Source organism: Glycine max, chromosome 1 (genome assembly GCF_000004515.6).
Source record: "Glycine max cultivar Williams 82 chromosome 1, Glycine_max_v4.0, whole genome shotgun sequence".
Taxonomy (NCBI): domain Eukaryota; kingdom Viridiplantae; phylum Streptophyta; class Magnoliopsida; order Fabales; family Fabaceae; genus Glycine; species Glycine max.
Genome location: NC_016088.4, coordinates 50,398,920 through 50,424,436, shown reverse-complemented (window position 1 = coordinate 50,424,436; position 25,517 = coordinate 50,398,920). Strand labels below are relative to the sequence as shown.

General features: G+C 31.0%; 3 protein-coding genes and 1 pseudogene across 3 annotated transcripts; 1 reads left to right on the top strand and 3 right to left on the bottom strand.

Annotated features, from left to right (window-relative positions):
• Nucleotides 1-5,174: 5,174 nt before the first annotated feature.
• LOC102669233 (uncharacterized) lies at nt 5,175-6,222 on the bottom strand. Its single transcript, XM_041014986.1, has 2 exons — nt 6,175-6,222; nt 5,175-6,088 (listed from the first exon to the last, which is right to left on the bottom strand). Exons 1-2 carry the CDS (start codon nt 6,220-6,222, stop codon nt 5,273-5,275), a joined length of 864 nt encoding a protein of 287 aa, XP_040870920.1. The 3' UTR covers nt 5,175-5,272.
• A 4,149-nt stretch (nt 6,223-10,371) lies between these two features.
• Nucleotides 10,372-14,852, top strand: LOC100780014 (probable L-type lectin-domain containing receptor kinase S.5). The gene is made up of 2 exons (XM_003516464.3): nt 10,372-11,897; nt 13,728-14,852. Exons 1-2 carry the CDS (start codon nt 10,631-10,633, stop codon nt 14,543-14,545), a joined length of 2,085 nt encoding a protein of 694 aa, XP_003516512.1. The 5' UTR covers nt 10,372-10,630; the 3' UTR covers nt 14,546-14,852.
• A 606-nt stretch (nt 14,853-15,458) lies between these two features.
• On the bottom strand, nt 15,459-19,075 carry LOC100779470 (2-oxoglutarate-dependent dioxygenase DAO-like; annotated as a pseudogene).
• A 3,756-nt stretch (nt 19,076-22,831) lies between these two features.
• On the bottom strand, nt 22,832-25,195 carry LOC100783059 (2-oxoglutarate-dependent dioxygenase DAO). Its single transcript, XM_003517062.5, has 3 exons — nt 24,644-25,195; nt 23,610-23,925; nt 22,832-23,304 (listed from the first exon to the last, which is right to left on the bottom strand). Exons 1-3 carry the CDS (start codon nt 25,030-25,032, stop codon nt 23,059-23,061), a joined length of 951 nt encoding a protein of 316 aa, XP_003517110.2. The 5' UTR covers nt 25,033-25,195; the 3' UTR covers nt 22,832-23,058.
• Between the last annotated feature and the right edge of the window lie 322 nt (nt 25,196-25,517).

Here is a 25,517-nt window from a genome sequence, read left to right as displayed (position 1 = left end):
GCAATGATGGATAGACCATGTCATATCTTGAGTTATAGTTGTCCGTTTGAGGTATTTTTTGTGTCTTTGGAAAGTTTTCTGAAAAAGCTATAATTCATTCATACACCTTAGAAACAAAAATCAACTTCTATCTTAGAAAAAATCAACTCCAAAGTAGGCCACTGATCATGAAAAACAGTCTAAGTCTCACATTAGATAAAATAATCTCATGAACCCTTCTTCCCCTATATATAGAGGAGACCAACAAGGCTTATATGCACCAAAGAATTAAGTGGGCTTAGCATTAGGTGAGAAGCCCCTCAGTCAATATTTTTATATTCCCCTTTGAGTTTTCAAACTTGGAAAATTTAGACTGCTTGAGATTGTGTTTTAACTCACAACCACGTTTTTGTCGTAATAAGAGTTGTCGTGGAGATCATGGTGGATGAAATCATTGGGTCAATGCGTTCTTGGAAGTGGTCAGGAGATTGTCTTCCTCTCAAGATATTGCAATTTTAGTGAGCAAAGATTAAGCTGTCAGAATTATGAGGTTAGAGGTATTTTGAGGTCAATGCAGAAGTTGTAGATAATTGTTCTATCTTTCTAACGAGATAAGAACCAACTTAATAAGATTAGTACAACTCTATACATGATTATTATACTCTATGAAGGTCATTGTAACATAGGAGGAAAAATGAGTATGTAATATTGATATCATAATGAGTGGTAGTACGATGCATGATGTTTTATACTTATGATTTGATGAATGAAGTGATGCGATGATATTGTTGCGTAAATAAGTGAATGTGCCCATGATTGATATTGTGACTGAATTCAATATGTCCATGAGTATATGTGGAAGTAATATGTCTTGGTACACGTCTGTGTTACGAAAAATGTTAGGAGAACCTATTCGTGCGGGATAGGAATCTCCAAGGGAATTTGAAAATAAATCATATGCATATTGTCTATGAACCATGCATCATGTTATGCATATGTCTTTTAAAGTGAAGGACATTTATGAACCTAAATGGGAAGGTCATGAGTGAGTTGACGTATGACTTTGACCTTAGGGGTGCAACACTTTGGAATCTCTTTTAAGTTCATGTTAATTACATGTGTTGGAGTATCCTTGCAAGGCCAGAAAACTCTAACGCCGGTGGTGTCATCTCGACGAGAGTGATAGTATCGGGTTGCCCATTGTGTGGCTATTTGTTGACTACACGGACTCCTGGGCTACATTCACTGTGTTTTCCAAAATGGTACTACATGCATACAGGTTTACGAATTTAATTTGCATCACATTTCGTGTGAGAATTTGTGTATGAAATGTTTGATTTGGATGAGGCATGCTTGTGCTGTGGAACACAATTATTTGTAAATGTATCTTATATCTTTATGACTTCCTTAATGTTTTAAATTTATTGTAAGATGTATCTCACTTTTCGTCTGTTTGTCTTGTCTGTGTTTAGGCTGAATGTCACCCTTACAAGTGAGTCTTTGTAAGGTTATGAATGTTTTGAGATAATATAACATTGGGACACAAATTTTATTCATTTATCTAATGATTAAATTAATAAGTAATTTTTTATCATATTTTATTTAATATGGTTTGTATGGACTTTGGAGTGCCAATATTTGTTTAACATTAAGTTACGTTATTTATTGATTTGTTTTCTTTAAGTTTACAAACATTTGACATGTAATACTCTTACCACGACATAAACATTTCTTTTTTAAATGTCGATTGTTGATAGATTGGTAAATGCACCAATTCGTCCCAAGAAGTAAAATTAAAACTGAAGTCCGAGTGTCGAATCTACAAGAACTTTGTTTGTACTTAGGTAGATGAATAATTTATTAATAAAAGAGGTTAAAGAAAATTGATTTGAAATGGCTATGAGAAAACAATAATATAAATTGGTAGAAAATCAAATCAAACAAAAGGAGAAATTAAACAAGATTTTAAATTGATTAATTAAAGACAAAAAAAATGAGAAAATCCAATATTATTGTAGAAGAAAATTCAAAAGATGAAAATGTTGGAAACTTAACCTATGAGTTACTCTTTGATGTAATGTTAATAATTTTTCTATTTATAATTATTTCAATTTACACCTACATCTACTAGTATACTCTAACTTTGGTTCCCCACATGAAAGAGCCTAATTTATCTATTTTCTCTCTCAAATCCCTTTGCAAAGCTAAAATAGTAAATTGCATTAAGATTAGAGATGTATAATAGGCTAAACAAATATTAACTTATCCCTAGTGATGGCTTTATTTAGATACTATTTTCCAGTTCTATTAGAAAATAATGTTTCCCAACGCTACCCATAAAACTTACCATGCAAATGGGTGATCAAGCCACAAGTAATAATATTAAGCACAGGAAAAGATAATGCAAATGTAATATTCATAAATAGATAGGAAGAAAAATTACATCAAGAATAGTTTGGCTGCCAAGTTCCTAACAAAAGGGGTTTAACCTCTCATTGTCATGGAGACTTTACAATTGCAAGAGGAGAATATTTAGTAAAGGGAAAAAGATAAGAAAGGGAATAAAGGGAAGGAATGACTCCCAATGCTTGCTTCTCCTTCTTCTAACCTTTACCTTCTATAAGAATTTGTGTTCTCTTAGAATTTCTGTGTGTCTTTTCCTTAATTAGTCATCTTTTCCTTAATTAACATTCTTTTCTTAATTAGTTTTGTTTTCCTTAATTAGTTCTAATTTCCTTAATTTGTCTCCTTTCTTTAATTAGTCTCATTTCCTTAGTTATCCTTGCTTTTTTGGACTTTATTTTACTCACTAAGCATCATAAATTCATCACTTTTAATATTCACTACACAAAAATTGAAATGATGTTAATTTAACAATTATTTGCTCAAAAAGGAAGAATTAGGAGAAAAAAATTACAAATTCCTATATAATTTAATCCCAAAATATACTCATAATGAGTCATTATCATTGATACATCCTTTAAATTAAATTCTGCTACAAACATATTTAGAAAATATTACAAGTGTATGCATCTTGGGGTAAAAAGGTGTTACAAGAGTTGTGCTTTTCCTAATATTGTGATTGTGCTTCTCAAGAGTGTGTTGGTTTGAGGAGAAACATAGTTGAAAAGAAGAGAAATAAATAGTAAAATAATGTAAGACCCACACTTTTACACTATACATTAAATCAAAACTTTCATCCCAATTCATTTTCCTATTATTTCTTTTTTTTTCTCAAATTTTTTTCTACAAACTCAAAATATGTTACCAGATCTCTTCTACTATAATTTTCTAAAAACAAATAAAAAAATGCATCATATTATATTATTCAGACAAATTTATCCTATATAATTTTTTCTACAAACTAAAAAATAACAAAATATTTCCTACTATATTCTCCTAATGAAATATGAACTAAAAAATAAATAACACAAAAAACACTAAAACAAATGAAGAAGACTTACAAAGAAAACAGTAAAATAAATAAAACAAATTATTTTTATATTTCCTACTATATTCTCCTAATGAAATATGAACTAAAAAATAAATAACACAAAAAACACTAAAACAAATGAAGAAGACTTACAAAGAAAACAGTAAAATAAATAAAACAAATTATTTTTATATGAAATAAATAAGAGGGCTTACTTGACACCAAAACAAGAACAATACCACCACCAAACCACCAATAGAACAAGATCTCCCTTTGTAAAACAACCCTTTCTAGAAAGATCAACATACAAAGCACAATGGAACAATGCTTTAGCTTATATTTATAAGCACAACACGAGATGGCATCACCAACTGGAAACACACCATCAGTTGGCACCTACTAAGGAAGCACAACTTGACCTAATGCTTCATGCCTTGTTTCCTCCTCTGGAATGTGCAATCAACTTGTTTCCCTTGCATCGCTCTGGGAAGATGCATGTTAGCACCTAGGAAACAAGCTAAACTAAAGACATGTTTTCAGAGTGACACCTCCTTGATAGAGAGGTATAGAGTGGCACCACTTATTTGATACCCCACCAGAAAAGGTGGCAAAAATCAGGGTGGCGCCTCCACGTAGAGTTGCTTTGACTGGCATCTCATGTACCTAACATGACAAGAATCACCCATTCTGGTAAATTGTTTTTTACCCACACTTTAGATAAATAATTTTAAAAAATAAACTAAAATGGTAAAAAAGCCACACCCTTATTTGCTTATACAATACGATCTAGTTCAACAAAGTTCATAATATTGCAAACAAAAAATTATGTTTATACGAAAAAAAAAATACGAGAACTTACCTGACCATCAGAACAACAACAACAATACCACCAACACAACAACAACATAACAAGATCTCCTTTTACAAAATAACCCTTTCTCAAAAAATCAACACAAAACACATAATGGAACAAAGCTTCACCTTATATTTATAAGCACAACATGAGATAGTGTCACCAACTAGAAACACACCATCAGCTGACGCCTCCTAAGGAAGCATAGCTTGACCTGGTGCTTCTTGCACTATCTCCTCCTTGGGAACGTGTAGTCAACCCGTTGCCTCCTCCACCACTTTCGGAAGACCTGTTTCATAGTGATGCTTCCTTGGTAGAGAGGTATAGAGTGGTGTCACTTGTAACACCTCACCTGAAAAGATGGCACAGATGAGGGTGACACCTCTAGGTAGAGTGGCTTTGATTGACCTCTTATGTATCAATGTGACAAGAATCACTCATTCTATTAAATTATTTTTTTATCCACCCATTCAGGTAAATATTTTCCAAAAACAAACTAAAATGATAAAAAAAAACCACACATCTTATTTGCCACATACTATATACGATATGATCTAGTGCAGCAAAATTCATAATATTGCAAACATAAAAGTATCAACAAAATATGATATTTTTCCATTAAATTATGGAAAAATCTATTTTTATTTTTTAAAAAAATAAAAATATAGATAATGAAAGGTTTTGACCACTCTAATTGACTGGAAGAAAAGAATTTTTGTGAGTATTTTTTTTATATCAAATTTAGATGTATAAAAGGAGAAACATACATAAAAAAATTAAGCAGGTCTATCAAAAGGTTCGATTTTAATTAGAGTTTAATTTTTATATATTATGAACAGTGGCGGAGCCAGAAAAATTATAAAGCCTGGGTAAAAAATTAAAGATAGCAAATTCACATTGTATATAATATGTAAATAGTAATCAATCAAAATAAAAGAGACTCGTCATTTTGTCAACAAAAATATAGTTTAAAATAAAAGAGATAAACATAATCTTACAATAGCGGGTTAAATAAAATTACGAGGCAAGTGTCCTTTCCGAGACTTCTTTGCGGTAAATGTTCGAATAATATCAATATCATCAAGTGACTTGAATATCTCCCGCTCGGTGTAACATACCATCAAGTCATTGAACCACACATCGTTGATCTTATTGCGCAATTTAGACTTGATAATCTTCATTGCTGAAAAAGCTCTTTCAACGGATGCTGTCGACACCGGCAATATCAAAGCTAGCTCAATAAGTTTATAAACCAATGGAAATACCAAATGTTTCTCAGTTTGAACCATCTTCATAGCCAAACTTTGAACATCTTCACAAGTGGAAAAAGAAGCATTTCTTCTCACTTGAAGCACATAAGTTTCAAGTTGATCCCTAATTGTTCCTCGGTTATCATCAGAAAAGTCTGCATGATAAATATCAGCAAGACGAGCAAGCTTATCAACATCAAACTTGGAGAAAGAGTTCTTGGGGTCAAGACATGAGAAGCAATCAAGTATAATGTTACTTCCTTCACTAAAGCGGTGATCCATCTCCACACATATTTTATCAATAGCAACATAAAAAATCTCTGCACGGTAATGATGAAGATTAGTAATAGTCCTCCCTTCTGCTCTTGAACGACCCCGAACTGGTATTTCGTCATCCATATTTGGTACCAGAATACTTTTAGCAACACAAAATCCTTGGACATCGGCAAAAAAATTATTCCAGCCACTCTCTCTCATTGTGCCCAACCGAGCTTTGACAACATCAACTAATTCCATGGCATTCACAATATTAAGATCTTTTCTTTGCAATATATTTGAAAGCTCGTTTGTTTCCTATGACCTGGATCACGCACAATCTCATTTGGGTTAAACTCATTAACCACATTAGGTGGCGGTTCTAATTCGGCTTCTTGTTGTACAACATTCACATTCTCAATACTTGCTCTGTCAACCAAAAATCTCCTCATCTCTGAAATTAAATGATCTTAAGTTAATACTCAATTAACAATTAAAATCATAAGAATCAAAATTTAAATAAGAATAGTTTTTCAAAATAAAAGTAATCTCTTATGATTTATAAAGAGTAGGAACAAGCATTATATTATATTCAATTAAACACCATTATAGAAACTAATAAAATTAGATAACCAAAAGAAACCTTTATTGCAGATAATTTATCTATCAATAAACAAATTTACAAGTGGTATGATTCCACTGTAAAAGATCTTTTTACTGCTATTATAAATAATACTATATGCTTATAATATTACTAGATACACACTTTAGTTTGACTTATCAATAAAACTTTTATAACCAATGAATCTTGCTGTGTAGTAGCTTAATCTGACACTTAGCAGCACACAAAATGACAAAATATATTATAAAGTAAATATTTTTTATAATGAAATTTATTGAAGTTATCAGTATGATACAATATTATAATTTCACCATATGAGATTTTAGATAAACTTGAAAAATATGAGACCCATTTTCACAATGTTAGTACTTCTATATAACATAAAAACCTTTCAAAGACAAACCCAAATTTTTCTTCTTCTCTGTGTCTGCTACTACTAGGCGGTGCAAATAAACCCAAATTTTTCTTCTTCTTCTTCTTCTCTGCTACCTTTGTGTTAATTGTTTCAATTTAAAACCACAATCAGTTGAAATTAAACAATTACTAACCGAAAAAAAAAGGGGAAGGCGGTAGTCGGAAAAGAACCAGTAGGTGTCGATGGCGGAAGCTTTAAGGTTTCTACAGTGTTGCTGCGGTGACGAAGCTTTACTTCTTTTGTTTCTGTTACCTATATTTTTGCCCTTTTAATTTTTAACTCTTACAATTGTTTTGCCCTTTCAATTTCTTGCCCTTTCTTTAATATTTTTCTTTTAATTTTCTCCATTTTTATGTTTGTGTAAAATTATTTCATAATTTATATATAAGTATTTATTTATTATAAATTATAAATTTTAGTTATATAAAATAAACATTCACTAAAATACTAGTAATTGATAAATGTACAACTTAGATTTATAGAACAACATCACATGATATTTGCTTTAAGCTCATAGTAAATTTGTAAAAATGCTGACCAATAATAATGAATTCATGTGATTGGTGTTTCTATAGTTGTTATTACCCTATTGCATGAATTATCGTAATTATTGTTTACAAAGGGTAAATAAATGGGAAGGAAAATTCTACCAAGAAAAAAAAAAAAGAGTGAAAGATAAGAATACACAGTCCACAAAAAGGGTTATGCCAGCTAGTTCAACTAACTATTTAACATCAAGATACTTTTTGTTGAATCTGCGTGGTAAACATGATAGTTGCCCGTTTAATTCATTAATAAAGAAAAATAATAGTACAGTACCAAAAAAAAAAATATTAGTAACATAAAATTAAAAGGGTTATGCCAGAGCCTGGGCAATTGCCCAGGGTAGCCGAGCCTTGAAACCGCCTATGATTATGAACATAAAAAATATATTGTGAATCAATTAATAATATTACTTTTATAACTTTTAAAAAATTGTCATTAAAATTAATGAACTTACAGTATTTTATAATTAAATAATAATATAAAATATTTGTATTAGTTTATCTTGTAGCTATATTACACCATCTTACAATGATATTCAACTATATCAAGAAAAGGCAAAAGCAAATAAAAAATTGCAAGACTTTGTAATAATTGTCCATCACCGTGTCGTATAAAAAATGTGTAAAAGAATCTATTTCTGGCAAGATTGAACACCTCGTGGGAACGAGAATGATAAGGACGAGACAGGAAGGATACGCCATCTCCATCCAACATTTTTCTTTTTCTTTTTTTCTATTTTTTATCTGTAACATTAGAAAACAATTGTAAGAGAGTTTATAAAATTATTCACATATTGTTCAATCAACCAACTAAGCTAGTCTGGTTGATTCTCTTTTTTGTTTCTATACATTTTAATTATATTATACATAATTTATTCTTTCTTTTTACAATTTAAGTAAATTTTCTCTCCAATAATTAATTTTATTTTTACTAAATAAGTCTCAGAAATAATTTTATATATTTATCAATATTAATTATTATTATTTTGAAAAAAGTACAATACAATAAAAATTTAACATAGGTACCTATATAAGTTATGAAATTCCAAGAAAAAATATATTTGGAAGGTGGCCTAACTAAGAAATTATAATATTTATTTTTTATTTTAAAAAATATCTCTGTTCTAATTTATATTTATAAGGTGTATGAATGGTCAAGTATAATGGAAAAGAAGTTAAAGTTAATATATATATAAGTTAGTAAGGAATATTTTGACTAATTAAAGTTAACAATTAACTATAAAAAAGTGCGAACAAAAAATATAACTGTCAAAAACCTATTTACCAAATCTTTATAAGTTTATAAAGGTAGACATTAAACCATTAAAAAGTTACATTGTTACCAAATACTAACAAAAAGTTAGAAGTTGTGAGAAAACAATTAATTACTGTCTAAACTTTTCTCTTTAATTGCTGTAAAGCAAAAATAATGATCTTATCTCTTTTTCTTGTCTTTTTACTTTATTATTCTTATAATTTAACTAAAAAACAGGTTTTAATATGTTTATTTTATAATTAATTTTATTGTCAAAGTATCATTCAATATTTTAATAAATAAAATATTTTTATCAGTTTAATTTTTGTAATATATTCATTAAATGTAATATTCAATTTTTGGACATGTTAGAAATACCATTCATCGCCTTTTTTAAAATAAAAAGAATGAAATACCATTCATCATAATTATAAATTCTTTGAAAATAAAACCAAGTGTATTTATTTTATAATTTATTTTTTAATCACCTTTTAATTATTCATAGAGAAAGGAAGGGAACTTAAATAATTTTAACTTTGTCAGAAATTTAAATAGTGGTATACAAAAAAATAAATGTTAATAGGCAAAATGATTTTGCTTAAAAATCATATTTTTACTTTTGTTTAAAAAGCTAAAATAAAATTAGTCCAAATAAAACTGGGTTTGAACTATTTAAATAAAGTTTTCAATTCGAATTTTGAATATAAATAAAACATATTTAAAAATAATTTTTTTATTAAAAGTAGTCATTTAAGTTTTCAATGAATAATGGTTTTTTTTAATATCTAATGAACAATAGTCACTGCCAAAGTACTAATAATTGAAGTTGATAAATACTTTTTACTGATAATCTAATTAAAAATTAAAATAAAATCAGAAATAAAAATTTAAATAAATATAAAATAAGCATATTAAAACTTCAATGATCCCACTAAATATTAAACTATGACCAAGTTGCGCCAAAAGCCTACAAGAAAATAAAATTAATTCTAAAGCTTATTACGAATCGCGAACAACTGTATTTGGCCTTATGCTGAAAGTTAAAAAGACCACATGCAAATACAATAATACATCATAACATCAACGTTGCCGCATTGGATTACAGGTCCTCAAAATAAAGACACAATTGTTATAAATTAGACAAACAATCTTACTAATAAGCATTGTAAAGATATTAACTAAAAATATTAATTAATAATTATATTTTAAGTATAATGAATATTTTTTTACAATATTTATTTATTCAATAAAATATAATTTTAATCGGCATTTTAATTTTGATTTAGTTTCTTAAGTTTAAAAATCTTACTTTGATATCCTAAAATGTCTTTATTACATCAATTTGATCTTTCTATTAGTTTATCTTATTAATTCCTACTAGTTAATTAAACACTTAAAAATATTAAATTAAAAAAAAACTTTTAAACTTAAGAGATGAAACTAAAATTAAAAAAATAAACTGAGAGGTCAAAAATTCGATTTTAAGGAAAATATCTGTTCATAACTATACTCTCTACGTATTGTAAAAAAACAAAAAAATCCCATGAAAATTAGTCTTCCACAAAAATTAAATATTTTCCCCTTACAACACAATACGTACAAAAAATATTTGTAAACATTTTTAAAAAATAGTTTTTATTTAACATAATTGTATCCAATGACTCAAATTCAATGTGATTTCATTGGTTAAAATGAAACAACATGTAGTATCATTTTATCTACACGTTCAATAATTGTACGAAGATTTTTTTATTTCTTCATTAAGTGTTATTCATCAATATTTTCCCAAAGAAAAAAAGACTACAGAAGTAGAAGTTTGATTCTTCATTTTTATAATGTTTTACGTAGAAAACAACACGGAAACTTCATAGAAAACAAAGCTAGTAACCCCTAATTCAAATCTAAACACACAGTAGTTATCGATCATTATCACTACTTAGCAACTTCACACCATTCTCATTTTCCTCGCCAGGGGAGAAAATTAGCAAAATGTAAATAAATCAGCATCAACCAAATTAGAACAATGTTTCCCCTCCAATGCAGCAACCACCCCATGTGCGCTTTCTCCGCCGCCGTCACCACCATCCTCCTCCTATTCCCGGCAGCGACATCCCAAGCCCAGATTCTAAAAAAGGAAACTTACTTTTTCGGTCCCTTCAACCAGTCCTACTTCACCACGTTCGCGGTGTTGCCCAGCGCCGCCATCAACCTCGGCGCCCTCCAAGTAACTCCGGACAGCACCGGCAACGTGTCCCTCGCCAACCAGTCCGGCAGAATCTTCTTCAGCACCCCCTTCACCCTCTGGGACGATGAAAACTTAAACGGAAAACTCGTTTCCTTCAACACCTCCTTTCTCATCAACGTTTTCCGTCCCCAAAACAACCCTCCCGGCGAAGGCATCGCGTTCCTCATCGCGCCGTCTTCCTCCACCGTCCCTAACAACAGCCATGGCCAGTTCCTCGGCCTCACCAACGCCGCCACCGACGGCAACGCCACCAACAAGTTCATCGCCGTCGAACTTGACACCGTGAAGCAGGACTTCGACCCCGACGACAACCACATCGGGTTAGACATTAACAGCGTCAGGTCCAACGTTAGTGTCTCACTTACCCCCTTGGGGTTCGAGATCGCGCCCAACGTCACGCGCTTCCACGTGCTGTGGGTGGATTACGACGGTGACCGGAAGGAGATTGACGTGTACATCGCGGAGCAGCCAGATAAGGATGTTCCCATTGTTGCGAAACCGGCAAAGCCGGTTTTGAGTTCCCCTCTAGATCTTAAACAGGTCCTGAACAAGGTTTCTTATTTTGGGTTCTCAGCTTCCACCGGTGACAACGTTGAACTAAACTGCGTGCTGAGGTGGAACATTACTATTGAGGTGTTTCCTAAAAAGAATGGAAATGGAAAAGCATATAAGATTGGTTTAAGTGTCGGGTTGACTCTGTTGGTTCTTATTGTGGCGGGTGTTGTTGGGTTTAGGGTTTATTGGATACGAAAGAAGAAAAGGGAAAATGAGTCTCAGATTTTGGGAACCCTAAAGAGTCTACCTGGAACTCCCAGAGAGTTTAGGTATCAGGAGCTGAAGAAAGCGACAAATAATTTCGATGACAAGCATAAGCTTGGACAGGGTGGATACGGCGTCGTTTATAGAGGGACACTTCTTCCCAAGGAGAATCTTCAAGTGGCCGTTAAGATGTTCTCCAGAGATAAGATGAAAAGCACTGATGATTTCTTGGCCGAACTCACCATTATCAATCGCCTCCGTCACAAAAACCTTGTTCGCTTACTCGGTGAGTTCATTTAATTTCTCTCTTTTTTTTTTTATTTCCAATTATTGCTTCCATTCTTCTTTTAGTTTTTATTTTCGATCGTAATGAACATAATAGTTTGGTTTAGGATCGATTTGGTTATCACTTTCATGAAGGCGTCATAAATTCGAGTTATTAAGATTTAGGATCTAGATCCGACAGTGGTTCTGTCCAGATCATTATCAGCATCCTTAAGGAATCTATGAAACCAATATATTAGTAGGGGCAATTATTGCTAAATTCTCTAGTGTCGATCACGCACGTATTCGCTGACAACGTTGACTGGCTATGGTTTTTCTTGACCGGATGATCCATCCTAGTGCATTCAAGTTCAACTACTGAACGTTGTTGCACTTGCACAAAAGCCGAGAGTAAGACTAGTTAAAAAATGTCCTTCCCTTATTAATGGCCTTTTTCTTGTGGGTTTGTTTTGTTTCGAAAGTGACCTTAAAATTGTATGCCTTCTGCCCCTGGTCAGTATTAACTGCTCTGCCAGATAATCTTTCTCTTTTTCTGCCTTTTGGTCCCAGCCAAAGATGAAAAATCATAGAGGCTTCCTTCACCCCACCCAAAAGTGCCAACTTAATTTTCATTTCTTGTACAAGATGAATTTCTAACATAATCTTATCTTATTACACGCTCAACTGAAATTTACTATCTTCTAGTTGAGGTCGAAGTCACAAGTAGATTAACCATCCGGCCGGCCTAAGTCTTTTTTTATAAAATCCAGAAGTCATTATCTTATCTTCAATTCCATAATTATTACGGGTGCTAAACGGGCCGACTTGGCCCGCGTCAAGCCCGTCTGTGTTGGCAGCCAACCGGGTCAACTAACCCCACACTTTTATAGAGAATTAATAGATTGGTCGGTTTCTGTCTGGTGAATCTTGCGGGTTAAATGGACTAATCTGTGGGACTAATTTTAAAATAAATATCTTTTTCTTAAAAAATACTCAATTACAAAAGTCTTAATACAATTAAATAAATTTTCAACATAAATACAAAGAAATTTAGGATTAAACTTTTAAAATTAATTGAGTTTGAGTTGAAGTTGGATGATAGACACAAATTTGCGGGCCAACCTGCGATCCAAGTTTGCACAACCCACAGATTATATGGAAGGAATCCAAAATCCTACATAGTCATGAAATTTTTAAAATTTTGGTTCATGATCCGGATGGACCGCATGCCCTCTGAACCTGAGGCCTTATTACCCCTAACAATGATCATGCATATATACCCATATACATTACCTTCACTAACAAGCATCGTGAACTAATGTAATACAAATCAAACAAGTGGTCAATTGCAATAGTTTTCTCTACCCTTGTGATCTTATTAATAATTTGGGCTTACACGTATTTTTGTTTCTTAGTGTTTTTCATTTTTGGTTATTATAAGTTTATTTTTCTAATTTTACCTCTAGTAAGTTTATATTTTTTTTTTAATTTTAGTTTCTATAAATTTTTGTTTATTTTTAGTTCTTATAAATTTGTATTTTTTGAATTTTAACTCCTTTAAGATTCAAATATTTTTATTTATAATATTCATAAATTTTTACTTATAGAGACCAAAATTAGAAAAACTTAAATTTATAAAGACTAAAAATAAGCAAAATATCTTCAAGGGATCAAAATTGAAAAAAAATCTAAATTTACATGGACTAAAATAAAAATAAAAATAAAACTTACAGGATAAAAAAAATGACAAAACGCAAACTTATAGGGACAAAATCATGTTTAGACCTATAATTTATATATCAATGTTTTATCTAAGCATCTGACTTTGATTAAAAAAACTAAAAATATGCAGGATGGTGTCACAGAAACGGGGTGTTGCTCTTAGTGTACGATTACATGCCTAATGGAAGTTTGGACAACCACATTTTCTGTGAGGAAGGTAGCAGCACTACACCACTAAGTTGGCCTCTAAGGTACAAGATCATCACAGGGGTGGCTTCTGCATTGAACTACCTACACAACGAGTATGATCAGAAAGTGGTACACAGAGACCTTAAGGCCAGCAACATCATGCTGGATTCGAACTTCAATGCCCGGTTAGGCGACTTCGGCTTGGCGCGGGCATTGGAGAACGATAAAACATCATATGCAGAGATGGAAGGAGTGCATGGCACAATGGGGTACATTGCGCCCGAGTGCTTTCACACGGGGAGGGCAACAAGGGAATCTGATGTATATGGTTTTGGAGCAGTGTTACTTGAGGTGGTGTGTGGTCAGAGACCATGGACAAAGAATGAGGGGTATGAGTGCTTGGTGGATTGGGTATGGCACCTGCATCGTGAGCAAAGGATACTTGATGCAGTGAATCCTAGACTTGGGAATGACTGTGTGGTTGAAGAGGCAGAGAGGGTCCTGAAATTGGGACTGGCATGCTCTCACCCCATTGCAAGTGAGAGACCAAAGATGCAAACTATTGTTCAGATCTTATCAGGTTCAGTGCATGTGCCTCATCTTCCACCTTTCAAGCCAGCTTTTGTGTGGCCAGCTATGGATCTTTCAAGCCTTGCAAGTGACCTCACAACACAAACTACAACAACTGAGTACACACCCATGAGCAGTGACACACATTCTATGCATGTTCAATTCTCTGATAGCAGCTCTCTGGTCTAAATTAAAACACCATGCATTCCAACTTGATCCCCTCTTTGAAAACAACCTTTTTTTTTTTGTGTGTGTGTTTATGTTGGTAAGTCCTTCCACTTTTAATTCTTTCTCTTCCAAAGAAAACAAAATGGAAGAAAATTTCTTCAAACTTTTCCTTTTCTAAAACAAATCTTAATTTGATTTGATTTTTAAGTAATGAAGTACAGATTCTCTTGTAATTTCTTTTTTTTTTTCCTCTAATTTTTATTGGAAAGGAATGAAATCGGGGTATCTGCAAATTTTGATGGAATAAGATATTCGATATTTGTTTTTACATTCTTGTAATTTTTGGTTAAATCGTGTTCTTTTCTCACTAATTTTTTTTTTTGAATTTCTTGTAAGATCTCTGGTTTTTATAAGGGACAACGTTTGGTGTTGGACTCAAATAGTCGTCAACAGCTAGAGTGATGAAGAAATAAAGAAGAAAAATGGTAGACTTATACGAGATATGATGTGAAAAGAAAAATGAAAAGGGTGTCTTTACTTTATTACTACTACTACAAAATAAAGATTTTCCATTCAAACTTTGAGTAAGATAAGCCAATCCTTAAGACACGAGCTTACAATAGATATATGAGCTAGATTCAATCCTTACAAAACTTCACCTTTACGAAATTGCTTTCATCTCTAATCACAAATAAAGTTGACAAAAATATTACATAAAGATGAAACAATTTCACAATGAATGAATTTAACCTTATAAAAATATGAAAACAAATAAAAAAAATTGTGATATTTTAAAGAACAAAATATAATTTAGCTTAATTTTTTTCTGTAAAAAAAGCTTTTTTTTTTTAATGATGAAGAGGGTTGTAAATCCTTTGTTGAAGTAGAATTCCATTCGACATGCATTAGTAAGAAATCCATCCCGTTGAATTTAATCCTTTGTGAAAGTAAGGTCTTCATTCAATGTCCATTAAGAAGTAAGAAATCTAAAAATCTTCGAATACAAACTAAGACAATTAAGGTCGAGACTTAAAATTCACACATGTAGTTAAATTTAACATTTAAATACTCGTTCAAACGTTTACCTACTCATTCCTCCCTCCTAAGTCTTGTCGAGTTATTCAGCATAGTTGGTTGGTTACTTAAAAAATATGACCATTAATTTGCCCTTTCTATGCAACTATTTATTTATTTGGCAAACAGAGACATACATTTCCCCTTCCTATTCGGCTGGTGCCTCAACATTCCTATTCTTGGGTGCTAACATCAATGTAGCAATTGAAAGACGTTTGCTCCCTTCCTTGCATTGCACACGGTGTGTCAAATTGCAAAACCTTCCATTGCTCCATACCTGCTTACGCATACATTTATTTATATACCAATTGCATATTAAGCTCAGAGTTTATCAATAGTACAATATATAAGTAGAGTTAAATGACCATGTAAAACATCATCAGAAATAAAGCATAAAATAATTTTATAATCTAAATTAATCAGAAATTACGGTTGGTATTAGTTTTAAGATTTTAAGATAAAAAAATTATGTATTAATAGTATATTTTATACTGTCATCCAATTACAACTCTTTATATATTTGTTTATTTTTATAATAATTATTTTAAAATTCATATTAACAAAGATATGTAATTAGATGATAATATAAATTTATTAACTTTTATGATAGATATTTTAAAGTCATATCAACAAAAATTTATAGTTGAATTACACTCCAAAACAATTTTGCATTATTAGTGTATAGGGATGAATATAAGGACCAAAATTGGAAGGCTAATCTGTTAAGCCCATAGACCTTACAGATAGCATGTCTCATTTTTTAAAGTCTGCATAATTGCATTGAGTTTTTGAGTCCGAACTGCAAAACCTACAGACTTAGCGTGAACTACCCAGGTCACCCAAACTAGTATTGTTAAGACACTTTGATGCTTTTAGTATTGAGACTATTATAAATGTTGATATATTTTAGTTTTAACACTTTGATATTTAGTGTTTAATAGTATTATAAATGTTGATATATTTTAGTTTTAACACTTTGATATTTAGTGTTTAATAGTATTATAAATGTTGATATATTTTTGTGTGATAAATTTTAGTTTAAAAAATGAAAGGAAATTTTGGTTTTCTAATTTTATACATTTTTTAGTTTTTTAAAAATAATTTGTTCAAATCATTATTTGGACGTGCAGATTGATTTATTTATTTGCAGGTTTGGCGAGCTGAATATAAATTTAAAAAGGTTTATTTATTTTGCGGACTAGACTTTCTAACCCGTTTAAAATGTGAACTTCACAGGTCAAGCCTTAAACAAGTCTGACTAGTTCATATATCCATTCATATAATAGTTTATGATCATTAAACTCTTATTTTAAAAGTCAATAAATTTATCATAATTTTTTTTAATGAAATACCCTATTTTCTCACATACTAGTAAATATTTGTTTTTATAATTTTATCTAAATTTAAGGCTCATAGTATACTGATTTTGTGATGATTGCCATGTAGTACTTACACGGGCAATGTCTCCAAGATTGACTAGGAAGGTTCCTGGGAAAGGAGGGATTGACACAAAAGAGCCAGAACTCTTAATCACTTCAAGACCACCAACGTTTTCATCATCTTTGAGAATGGTTAGGAAGCCTGAGTCTGTGTGTATTGGAACTCCAGTGGACCCTATTGCTTCTGGGGTGAAGTTATATTTGTTAAATTTAAACTCGAATAGCCAGTCCTCGAAATCAGCAACAACTAGGTCAAGAGATTCAGCCATCTTTTGTCCTATGTTCACTGCTAGATCATGAATCGATAGGCCATATGCCTCCACTATTTGCCTAGTAATGGTCAAAATCAACAACCGTTCACACTTCAAAAAAGCCAATAAGTGAAGTTGTCCGTTTGTGGGAACTAAGTAAGAAATATTCGTCTTATAAACTATACCAAATATCAAAACCACGAACTGTAAGTAATAGAATGATGAATATATCTTTATAAAAAAAATGATGGGTAGATCTGTACGTAGCACCTTTTGCAGTACTATGAATGCGGTTGAGTAGAGTTGAATAAACACTTTAATTAAATAATTACTTAATAAACATTTATTGGTGAATATTTATATATAACAAATTTGGCTATAATTATTAAATAAATTTATTTGTTTTCATAGATTTAAATAAGTTTTTTTGTAGTTATGTTCTTTAGACGCCTCCTAAATCAATGATGCATAATGGTATATATACATGTTATTTCTTCTCTATAGTTAAAACTAATTTGAAGAATGGAGATCGATTGATCTAATCCATTTTGTTTACATTTTTAAATTATCACAGGCTATTATAGTTATGACATGATAAACACTTATTGAAAGAAAATATTTTAGGAGTCAGATGAGTCAAACTTTTTTAGGGACTACAAGTACAAACTAAAATAAAATGAGACATGTTCATATTTTACTTAAATCATTTTAAAATTAGAAATTAAATAGTAGAAGAAGAGAGAAAAATGGAAAACAAAGTAAGTGCATAATTATATATAAAAAAAGATAGGGAAAGTAATTTTATAAAAAAATATTATATAAATAAATATTGAGATATAAGGTAGGACTAATAATAAAAAGAGAAATGAAGAAAAGAAGAGATGACAAGTTTGAATCTGTACTAACAAAAACTAACATTACTAATTATTAACATATTTATCGATAAAAAAAATATGTCGACATAAAAATACCAAGTTGAGCCATCGTTTCCCACTTTTTTACCTTTTTGTTTTGAATCATGAGAAACAATTGTTAATTAAATCTAACAATAGGAAATGAAGAAACAAACCTCTGGTTGGGCGAGGCATCAAGTTGAGAACAGAAATTGTGCATGGCTTGTGAGGAACACAAGCCATAGAGGCCCAAGGCCTCATATAAAGGGCTGAATGCATTTGGTCCCACGTAATCACCTCCAGCAATGTCTTCTGTGTTGCGTTTCTTTATCTCCATAGGAAGTTCATGCAGAGCTTCAACGACCTTTTTCATGTCAGCCATGAGGATTGCAGGAATAGAGTGGTTAATGATCCTCAAACAACCCCATCTTTCACATGCTTCTCTTAGCTTCTTGCATTCCCCTTCCTCACAACTAATCTTTCTCCACATCAATCACTGGAATGGTCTCCTCCATAGTTCTACTTTTCTATCTCTATTGTTTTTTGTTCTTGTGGATGTGGCAAGGATGAAGGGAAAAGACTTTCACTACTACACATTTATATATACCGAGCAATCAATTCACACCTTTATCTAAACATTTTTAATTAAAAGTTTTTTTTTTTTGAAGAAGAAAGTTTTAATGAGTTGAGTCTGAGATGAATTAACTTTTATTTTCTATCGGTCTTTTTTTATATATATTTCATTTATTTTATTCATGAATGTTAATATGTTATTTTAGAGATCGCCTATATTAATGCATTTCCTTTTGGAGCCAAATTTGAATTCTGTTCTTAATTGTAAATATCGGGGGATAATGACTATAAGGGTGGGTCAGTCTGGTACCATCTTTCCTTTTCTGCACTCTTGATCCTGATAATTGATACATATTAGTACAATTATTTTGGATCTATGGCTAATCTAAGTACTTTGATATATTTTTGTCCCCTTAGTGGAAAGTTGAGTAAATATTCATTTTGGTATTTTTACCTTTATTTGGTGATAATTTGGTTCTTATATTTTAGAAATTATCAATTTAATTCACAGAAATCTAAATATTACGATAAATTAATTTAACTATCAAGTACTTTTGGTTTCCATTAATGTTGGGAACTAATTTCTCACAACATTTGTAATTTTGTAGATTAAATTAATTAATCATTATAAAATATCAAAATCTAATTATCACCGAATATAAAATACAAGAACCAAAAGTGATTATTTACTCACGTAAAGTTTGATAAAAATGATTTGTCTAATTAAAGTCCAACTAAAAATTGGATTAAACAATCCCAGGTGGCTGAATAAAATTAAAACAAACATATTAAAAATTAGACCCACTTGTTTAGATTTTTTTATTCACAGAATTTTGAATAATTATATATTAATCCTTTCCATTATTTTTTACTCATTTAAAATTTTGTGCACTTTTCAAATTTGGGAGCTTTTGTTTCTACAATTGTTTCTAGATCATATGTATGTTGCAGTCAGATACCGAGCATGCCGATAAGAAAAACGATTTTCTCTTCTTCCATACCTCATTGAATCATTAATGGAGAAATAATATAATTTTATATCGGTACTGAATCTTGGTCCATCTTTTATTGGCAAACCAGACGATCAAATAGCCATGACCGAACCAACACAAACAACTATTGCTAGTGTCAAATTATTACACTATAATTTTGTGAGTCGTGGGCTAAAACGTAAGTATGCAATGGAGTTGGAACAATGGTTATTATGTGGAGGAGGTTTGGTGATTGGAAATCTGTAATCATAGAAATGCATAAGCCTTTTCGGTGACTGTAGCTTAAGGCATAGTAACACTCATGCATAGTAGATGGCACACCTGCTGACATCTGCTATGTTTCTCTTTATCAATAATAATGCTTTTACTACATTAATTGCATTGCTTTGAGTAGTAACACTAAAACCCTACTTTGCTTGGGTCTTTGAGTATGGTGACGGTGATGGAAAAAGGGTATATATATTGCAAAAATATATAATTAGTAAAAAGATTTGTGTATTAAAAAACTTAAAAACTGGATTCAACTTATAATATAATTGTTCTAATTTTATTGGATCACGTTGGAGGGGATTATTTAACTCTTTTTCTGCTTGGGGTCAGTTAAACCATCCGTTGATAAATACATTTTTAGCAAAATTAATTTTAAATTATGGAAGCCATATTAGAAGATCCATTATGGACTGTTAATGATACCTTTTACATTGATATGATTTTGATAGTGTCATGATGTATTCTGTACAATAATTTTACCTATTTCTTTTTCCCTTGAAATTATCGTCGGCAACCATCATTTTTAGTTGATTTCGGGTGACGACATTTTTTTTAATCTTTTTCCAAAACCAAAACCAAAACCAAAATATTTCAACAAAAGTTCTGTTTTTTTTTTTTACATTCTTATCATCGTCGTTAAAGTCATGGTTTTGCAAAAATTCTCTTCTTTATCATTCTCATCATCACCGTCATTAATAATCATGGTTTTGCAGTCACCACTGTCACCTTATTTTTTTGGTAAGTGCATCTTTAACCATCGACTTTCTCGCCAAGAACGAAACCTTTGGGGACATAGAATGAGAACTATAGTGCACGCCGTAGAGTCTCCGGTCAGTATCGCACACTTACACGACGATGGTGTTATCGGCAAGAATACTAAATCTGGGCTTCTCACATGCGAGCAGGCTTTGTTCAAATAGGTGATGTGCATGGGTGTTGTTGGATGCTTTCTTACAGTCTTAAAAATATATCCATTGCAGTACAATTATTCAATATTTAACTTTGTTTAAGTATAGTAGCAATCAAATCCCAACCTCAATGTTTAAATTAGACAAGGAACATTAAGACAAATAACCTTGTTTGCAGAAATAATAGCATCTTAAATTTTCATGGTACTCCTGCCATACATATCATCGTAATGTAAAATAAGCAATCATCATTAAAGTTATTTCTCTCAATGCGTTTTTTTCTCTTTTCTATCACGTGAATATTAAAAAAATAACTATTAACTAAAAAATACAGGAAAAATAAATAAATTTACTTAAATGAGCCAGATAAGTTGTTTCATGTGAAAAGGAAACTAATTGGGTGAGAATGAGATGCAATGCAAGTCATCATCCAACATTTAATGTAAAAGTTAAAAATAATTTTAATAGGTTAAATTAGTTTATTGATCCTCTAATTTATTTTTAAAGTTTGATTTAATTTTTTAATTTTTTTGATTTAATTTAGTCTTTTAATTTTTAAAATTGATTCAATTTCATCATGCTTCTAAGTTGAGTCAATGGTGTAAAGAAGTTCTATTTTGTGACGACTTAAAATCACTTAGTGACTATTTTAAACGGTCACAAAATACATATTTAGATGATAGGAAAAAATTTAGGCGAAGAAAAATTACAAAACTAAATCAAATCAATTTTAAAAATTAGAGGAGCAAATTAAACTCAGTAAATTAGAGGAACAAATTAAACTTAAAAAATAAATCAAAGGACAAAAAATTAATTTAACCATTTTAATTTTAATGACTTTTGTGTGGAATAAAATGATTACACACTTAAAGAAAAAATGTAAATGTAATTTTGATCTCTTTATTCTTAAAAAAATGTAACTTTTATCCCTTTATTTTAAAATAGAAACATTTAGTCTTTTTTTTTAAAAATTTCATAATTTAGTTTCTCTATTTTAAAATAGAGATATTTAATCCTTCAGTTTTATAAAATCTACAATTTTGTCCTTTCATCAAATTCAAATTCAAAAGGTATTAATCGATAAGAAATTAATTTGATGTGATCCAAATTTAATTATGTGACATGAGATAAATTGTTTAATTAATGTCATAATTAATGTTAATTTCTTGATAGTCAACTCAAACGAATAAATGAAATTAAAATTTTTTTCAAAGATAGGGGACTAAATATTATTATTTTAAAATATGAGATTAAAATTGTGAATTTAAAAAAGCAGAAAAATTAAATATTTTTATTTTAAAATAGAGGATTAAAATTATGAATTTTAAAAAATAAAAAAATCAAACTTAAATTTAAGCCTGAAAAAAAAACCACAAGAAGTACTTATGCTAAAACTGTAAAACTGATTTTTTTTTTCTTGTTCTTAATTTATGTTTCAAAAGTGATTCGAACGAATTTTAAGTTTAATTGATATGCATCCTTGACCTTTGACCCCACACCAATGAAGACAAACTTAACCAGGTAACTAGTAGAGCTTAATTTTATCCTTATTCTCTTCTGTTTTTTCTTGTTCAAAAAATACACTACACTCGTGTATGTCTCTTTCTTTCGTTTCTTGAGTTTTATTCTTGTTCAAAAAATACACTACAGTGAATCAGTGATGGTAACCTGACACGTTCATCCTTGTCAACGAGAAAACTAGTTATTAAATCAATGAATAATCTATACACATTTCAGAACATATATGGAATCGAATTTTAAATGTTAGAATTTATCACAGTATTATTGATGCAAACTGGCTTCTATTGTGTTAGGCGGGCACAGGGTCATCTTTTTTTTTATCAAAGAAATTCAACAAGTGAAGAATAAGGATCCATAAATAAACACCATGCTCTGTTGGTCTACTATGATCATGAAATTAGGATTTTTGTTTTCCACTTTATTTAATGGGAATATCTTTATAAGTTCATTTCAATTCAAAAGTTTACCTACTCATTCCCCCCTCATAAGTGCCTTTGAGTTATTTGGCAGTTGGTCACTTATTTCCCCCATTAATTGGCAAACAAAGACATAAATTTCTGAAAAGTGGGGGCATTAGTTTTCCTAATTACTAAGTAAATCCTAGTTGCTATGACTAGGCCAAGCGTAATAACTCCAGGGCTTCACCCTTGTGCATCTTGTTGCTAATTCTGAGCTTCCTATAGTCTTCATAAATAAAAGGTTGATACAAACGGGGGTGATCATGGTCCACCAATTCTGCTGGGGCTTCAACATTCCTATTCCTGGGTGCTATCATAAATGTAGCAATTGAAAACCGTTTGGTCGCTTCCTTGCATTGTACACGGTGTGTCAAATTGCAAAACCTTCCATTGCTCCACACCTGCTTATGCATACATTTATTAATATTCCATTAGTACCACATATGCAATCATTTTTATAATTTATTTTAAATCTTGCTTACCAGTGTCCTAAAAACCCACAGTCTTGGTTCCTATGATAATTGTCTTTCATAAGAAACTGGGTTCGAGTTCAATACTATTGACATTGATTAAGAAATTTTAAAAAATATTTATCATAAAAATCATAATAAAATGTCAAAAATATCATAAGCACCATAATTTTAAATTTCTTAACAAGTGTCATGTAGACTTAAGGGGCAGAGTTAAGTGATTGCCATATACATACACGAGCAATGTCTCCAAGATTGACAAGGAGGGTCCCTGGGAAAGGAGGGATTGACACAAAAGAGCCAGAATTGTTCATCACTTGAAGACCTCCAACATTTTCATCATCTTGAAGAATGGTTAGGAAGCCTGAATCTGTGTGTATTTGAACACCAGAGGACCCTACCGCTTCTGGGGTGAAGTTATATTTGTTAATTCTGAATTGGCATGGCCAGTCCTCAAAATCAGCAACTACTACGCCTAGAGATTCAGCCATCTTTTGTCCTATTTTCACCGCCAAACCGTGAATGGCTTGGCCATATGCCTCCATTATTTGCCTGTTAAAATCAACCGTTCACACTTAAAAAAATATATTAATAAAAGGTACTATATCAAGTTGTCCGTTTGTGGAATCAAAACCATGGACGGCAAAAGGAATGAGGGATTCAGGTCTGTTACTTCCATTAAATACTGGGGCATATATATGTATTTTTCCATATCTTATTATACCAAAAACTAAGTTAAAATTAAGTATCTTTATACAACATTTTTAAATATATGTTTTTTTTTACAATAAGATAAGAAATAGAAAAAGTGTGATATAAAATAAGTGACATAATAGAAGGAAAGAATGTACAAAAAGTCATATTACAATCAATATTGTATAAAGGTTTAAATATATTTTTTTTCTTTAGTAATTTAATGTTTTTTTTTGTTTCTGTCCCTGAAAAAAATATTAGTTTTTGTAAGATGTATTTATTTTATTTTTTATTCTTAATACATTTTAAATAATGTTTTGAAGAGGAAAAAATATTGTTTAATGGATGAAAAACAAAAAAAAATACATTTTGCAATGGTTATAACGAAAAAAAATTGAAACAAAAAAACACGATGAAAAATATATTTAAATCTTATATAAATAATATTATACATCTTGATATAAAAATTGCAAGTTGATATTATAGTTTTATTTAAATCATAGGAAATAATTGTTAATTAAATCTAACAAGAACCAGTAAATAAATGCAGAAAAGGAGAAGTGTGAGGGAAACAAACCTCTGGTGAGGTGAGGCATCAAGTTGAGAGCAGAAATTGTGCATAGCTTGTGAGGAAGCCAAGTCATAGAGGCCCAAGGCCTCATAGAAAGGGTTGACTTTGCTTGGTGCCATGTAACCACTGCCAGCAATGAATTCTGTGTTGCGTTTCTTGATCTCCATAGGAAGATCAAGCAAAGCTTCAATGACTTTTTTCATGTCAGCCATGAGGGTTGCAGGAATAGAGTGGTTAATGATCCTGAAACAACCCCATCTTTCACATGCCTCTCTTAGCTTCTTGCATTCCCCTTCCTCACAATTAATCTTCTCCACATCAATCACTGGAATAGTCTCCTCCATAGTTCTACTTCTATCTCTATTGCTTGTTTTTTTTTTTTTTTTCCTGTGCATAGGCAAGGATATGATCAAGGGAAAAGGGATATGATAGAAGGAACAAAGATGCACTCCAACAACATATATATTATATACATGGCCATCTATTCACACCTTTCTCTAAATATTTTAGTTATTTTTTTTGTTGTTATTTCATTTATTATATTGAGCAATGTTAATATGTTATTTAAGAGGTTATTATTTTTGATAGATGGTTGATCTCTTTAAATATGTTAACAAGATTTGATTTTTTGATTGTGTGTATAAATTTTTTTTATTAAAAAAACAAAACTCATTTCCATGATTTTTCTGTCTCGAAAATTAATCCTATAACTTTAACCGGGATACTTGGTTAGCTTCCAGCAAAAAAACAAGAGGCCGTTGTTTTTTCTTTTTTCCTTGTAACTAATTTTGATTTGCTTTGCTTTGCCTGCCCTTAATTAAAGATCGGAGGACAATGACTTTGATCGTCCTGATAGCATCTTTCCTTTTTATTTTTATTT

Bases quoted from the DNA above. Each gene is read 5' to 3' on its own strand.
- LOC102669233 (XM_041014986.1), bottom strand. From the start codon at position 6,222: ATGAGGAGATTTTTGGTTGACAGAGCAAGTATTGAGAATGTGAATGTT. The intron at 6,089-6,174 runs GTACAACAAGAA...TCCAGGTCATAG, and splicing joins GTATTGAGAATGTGAATGTT to GAAACAAACGAGCTTTCAAA.
- LOC100780014 (XM_003516464.3), top strand. From the start codon at position 10,631: ATGTTTCCCCTCCAATGCAGCAACCACCCCATGTGCGCTTTCTCCGCC. The intron at 11,898-13,727 runs GTGAGTTCATTT...AAAAATATGCAG, and splicing joins AAACCTTGTTCGCTTACTCG to GATGGTGTCACAGAAACGGG.
- LOC100783059 (XM_003517062.5), bottom strand. From the start codon at position 25,032: ATGCACAGGAAAAAAAAAAAAAAAACAAGCAATAGAGATAGAAGTAGA. The intron at 23,926-24,643 runs GTTTGTTTCCCT...TGATTTTAACAG, and splicing joins GATGCCTCACCTCACCAGAG to GCAAATAATGGAGGCATATG. The intron at 23,305-23,609 runs GTATGTATATGG...ATGCATAAGCAG, and splicing joins ATCTTGGAGACATTGCTCGT to GTGTGGAGCAATGGAAGGTT.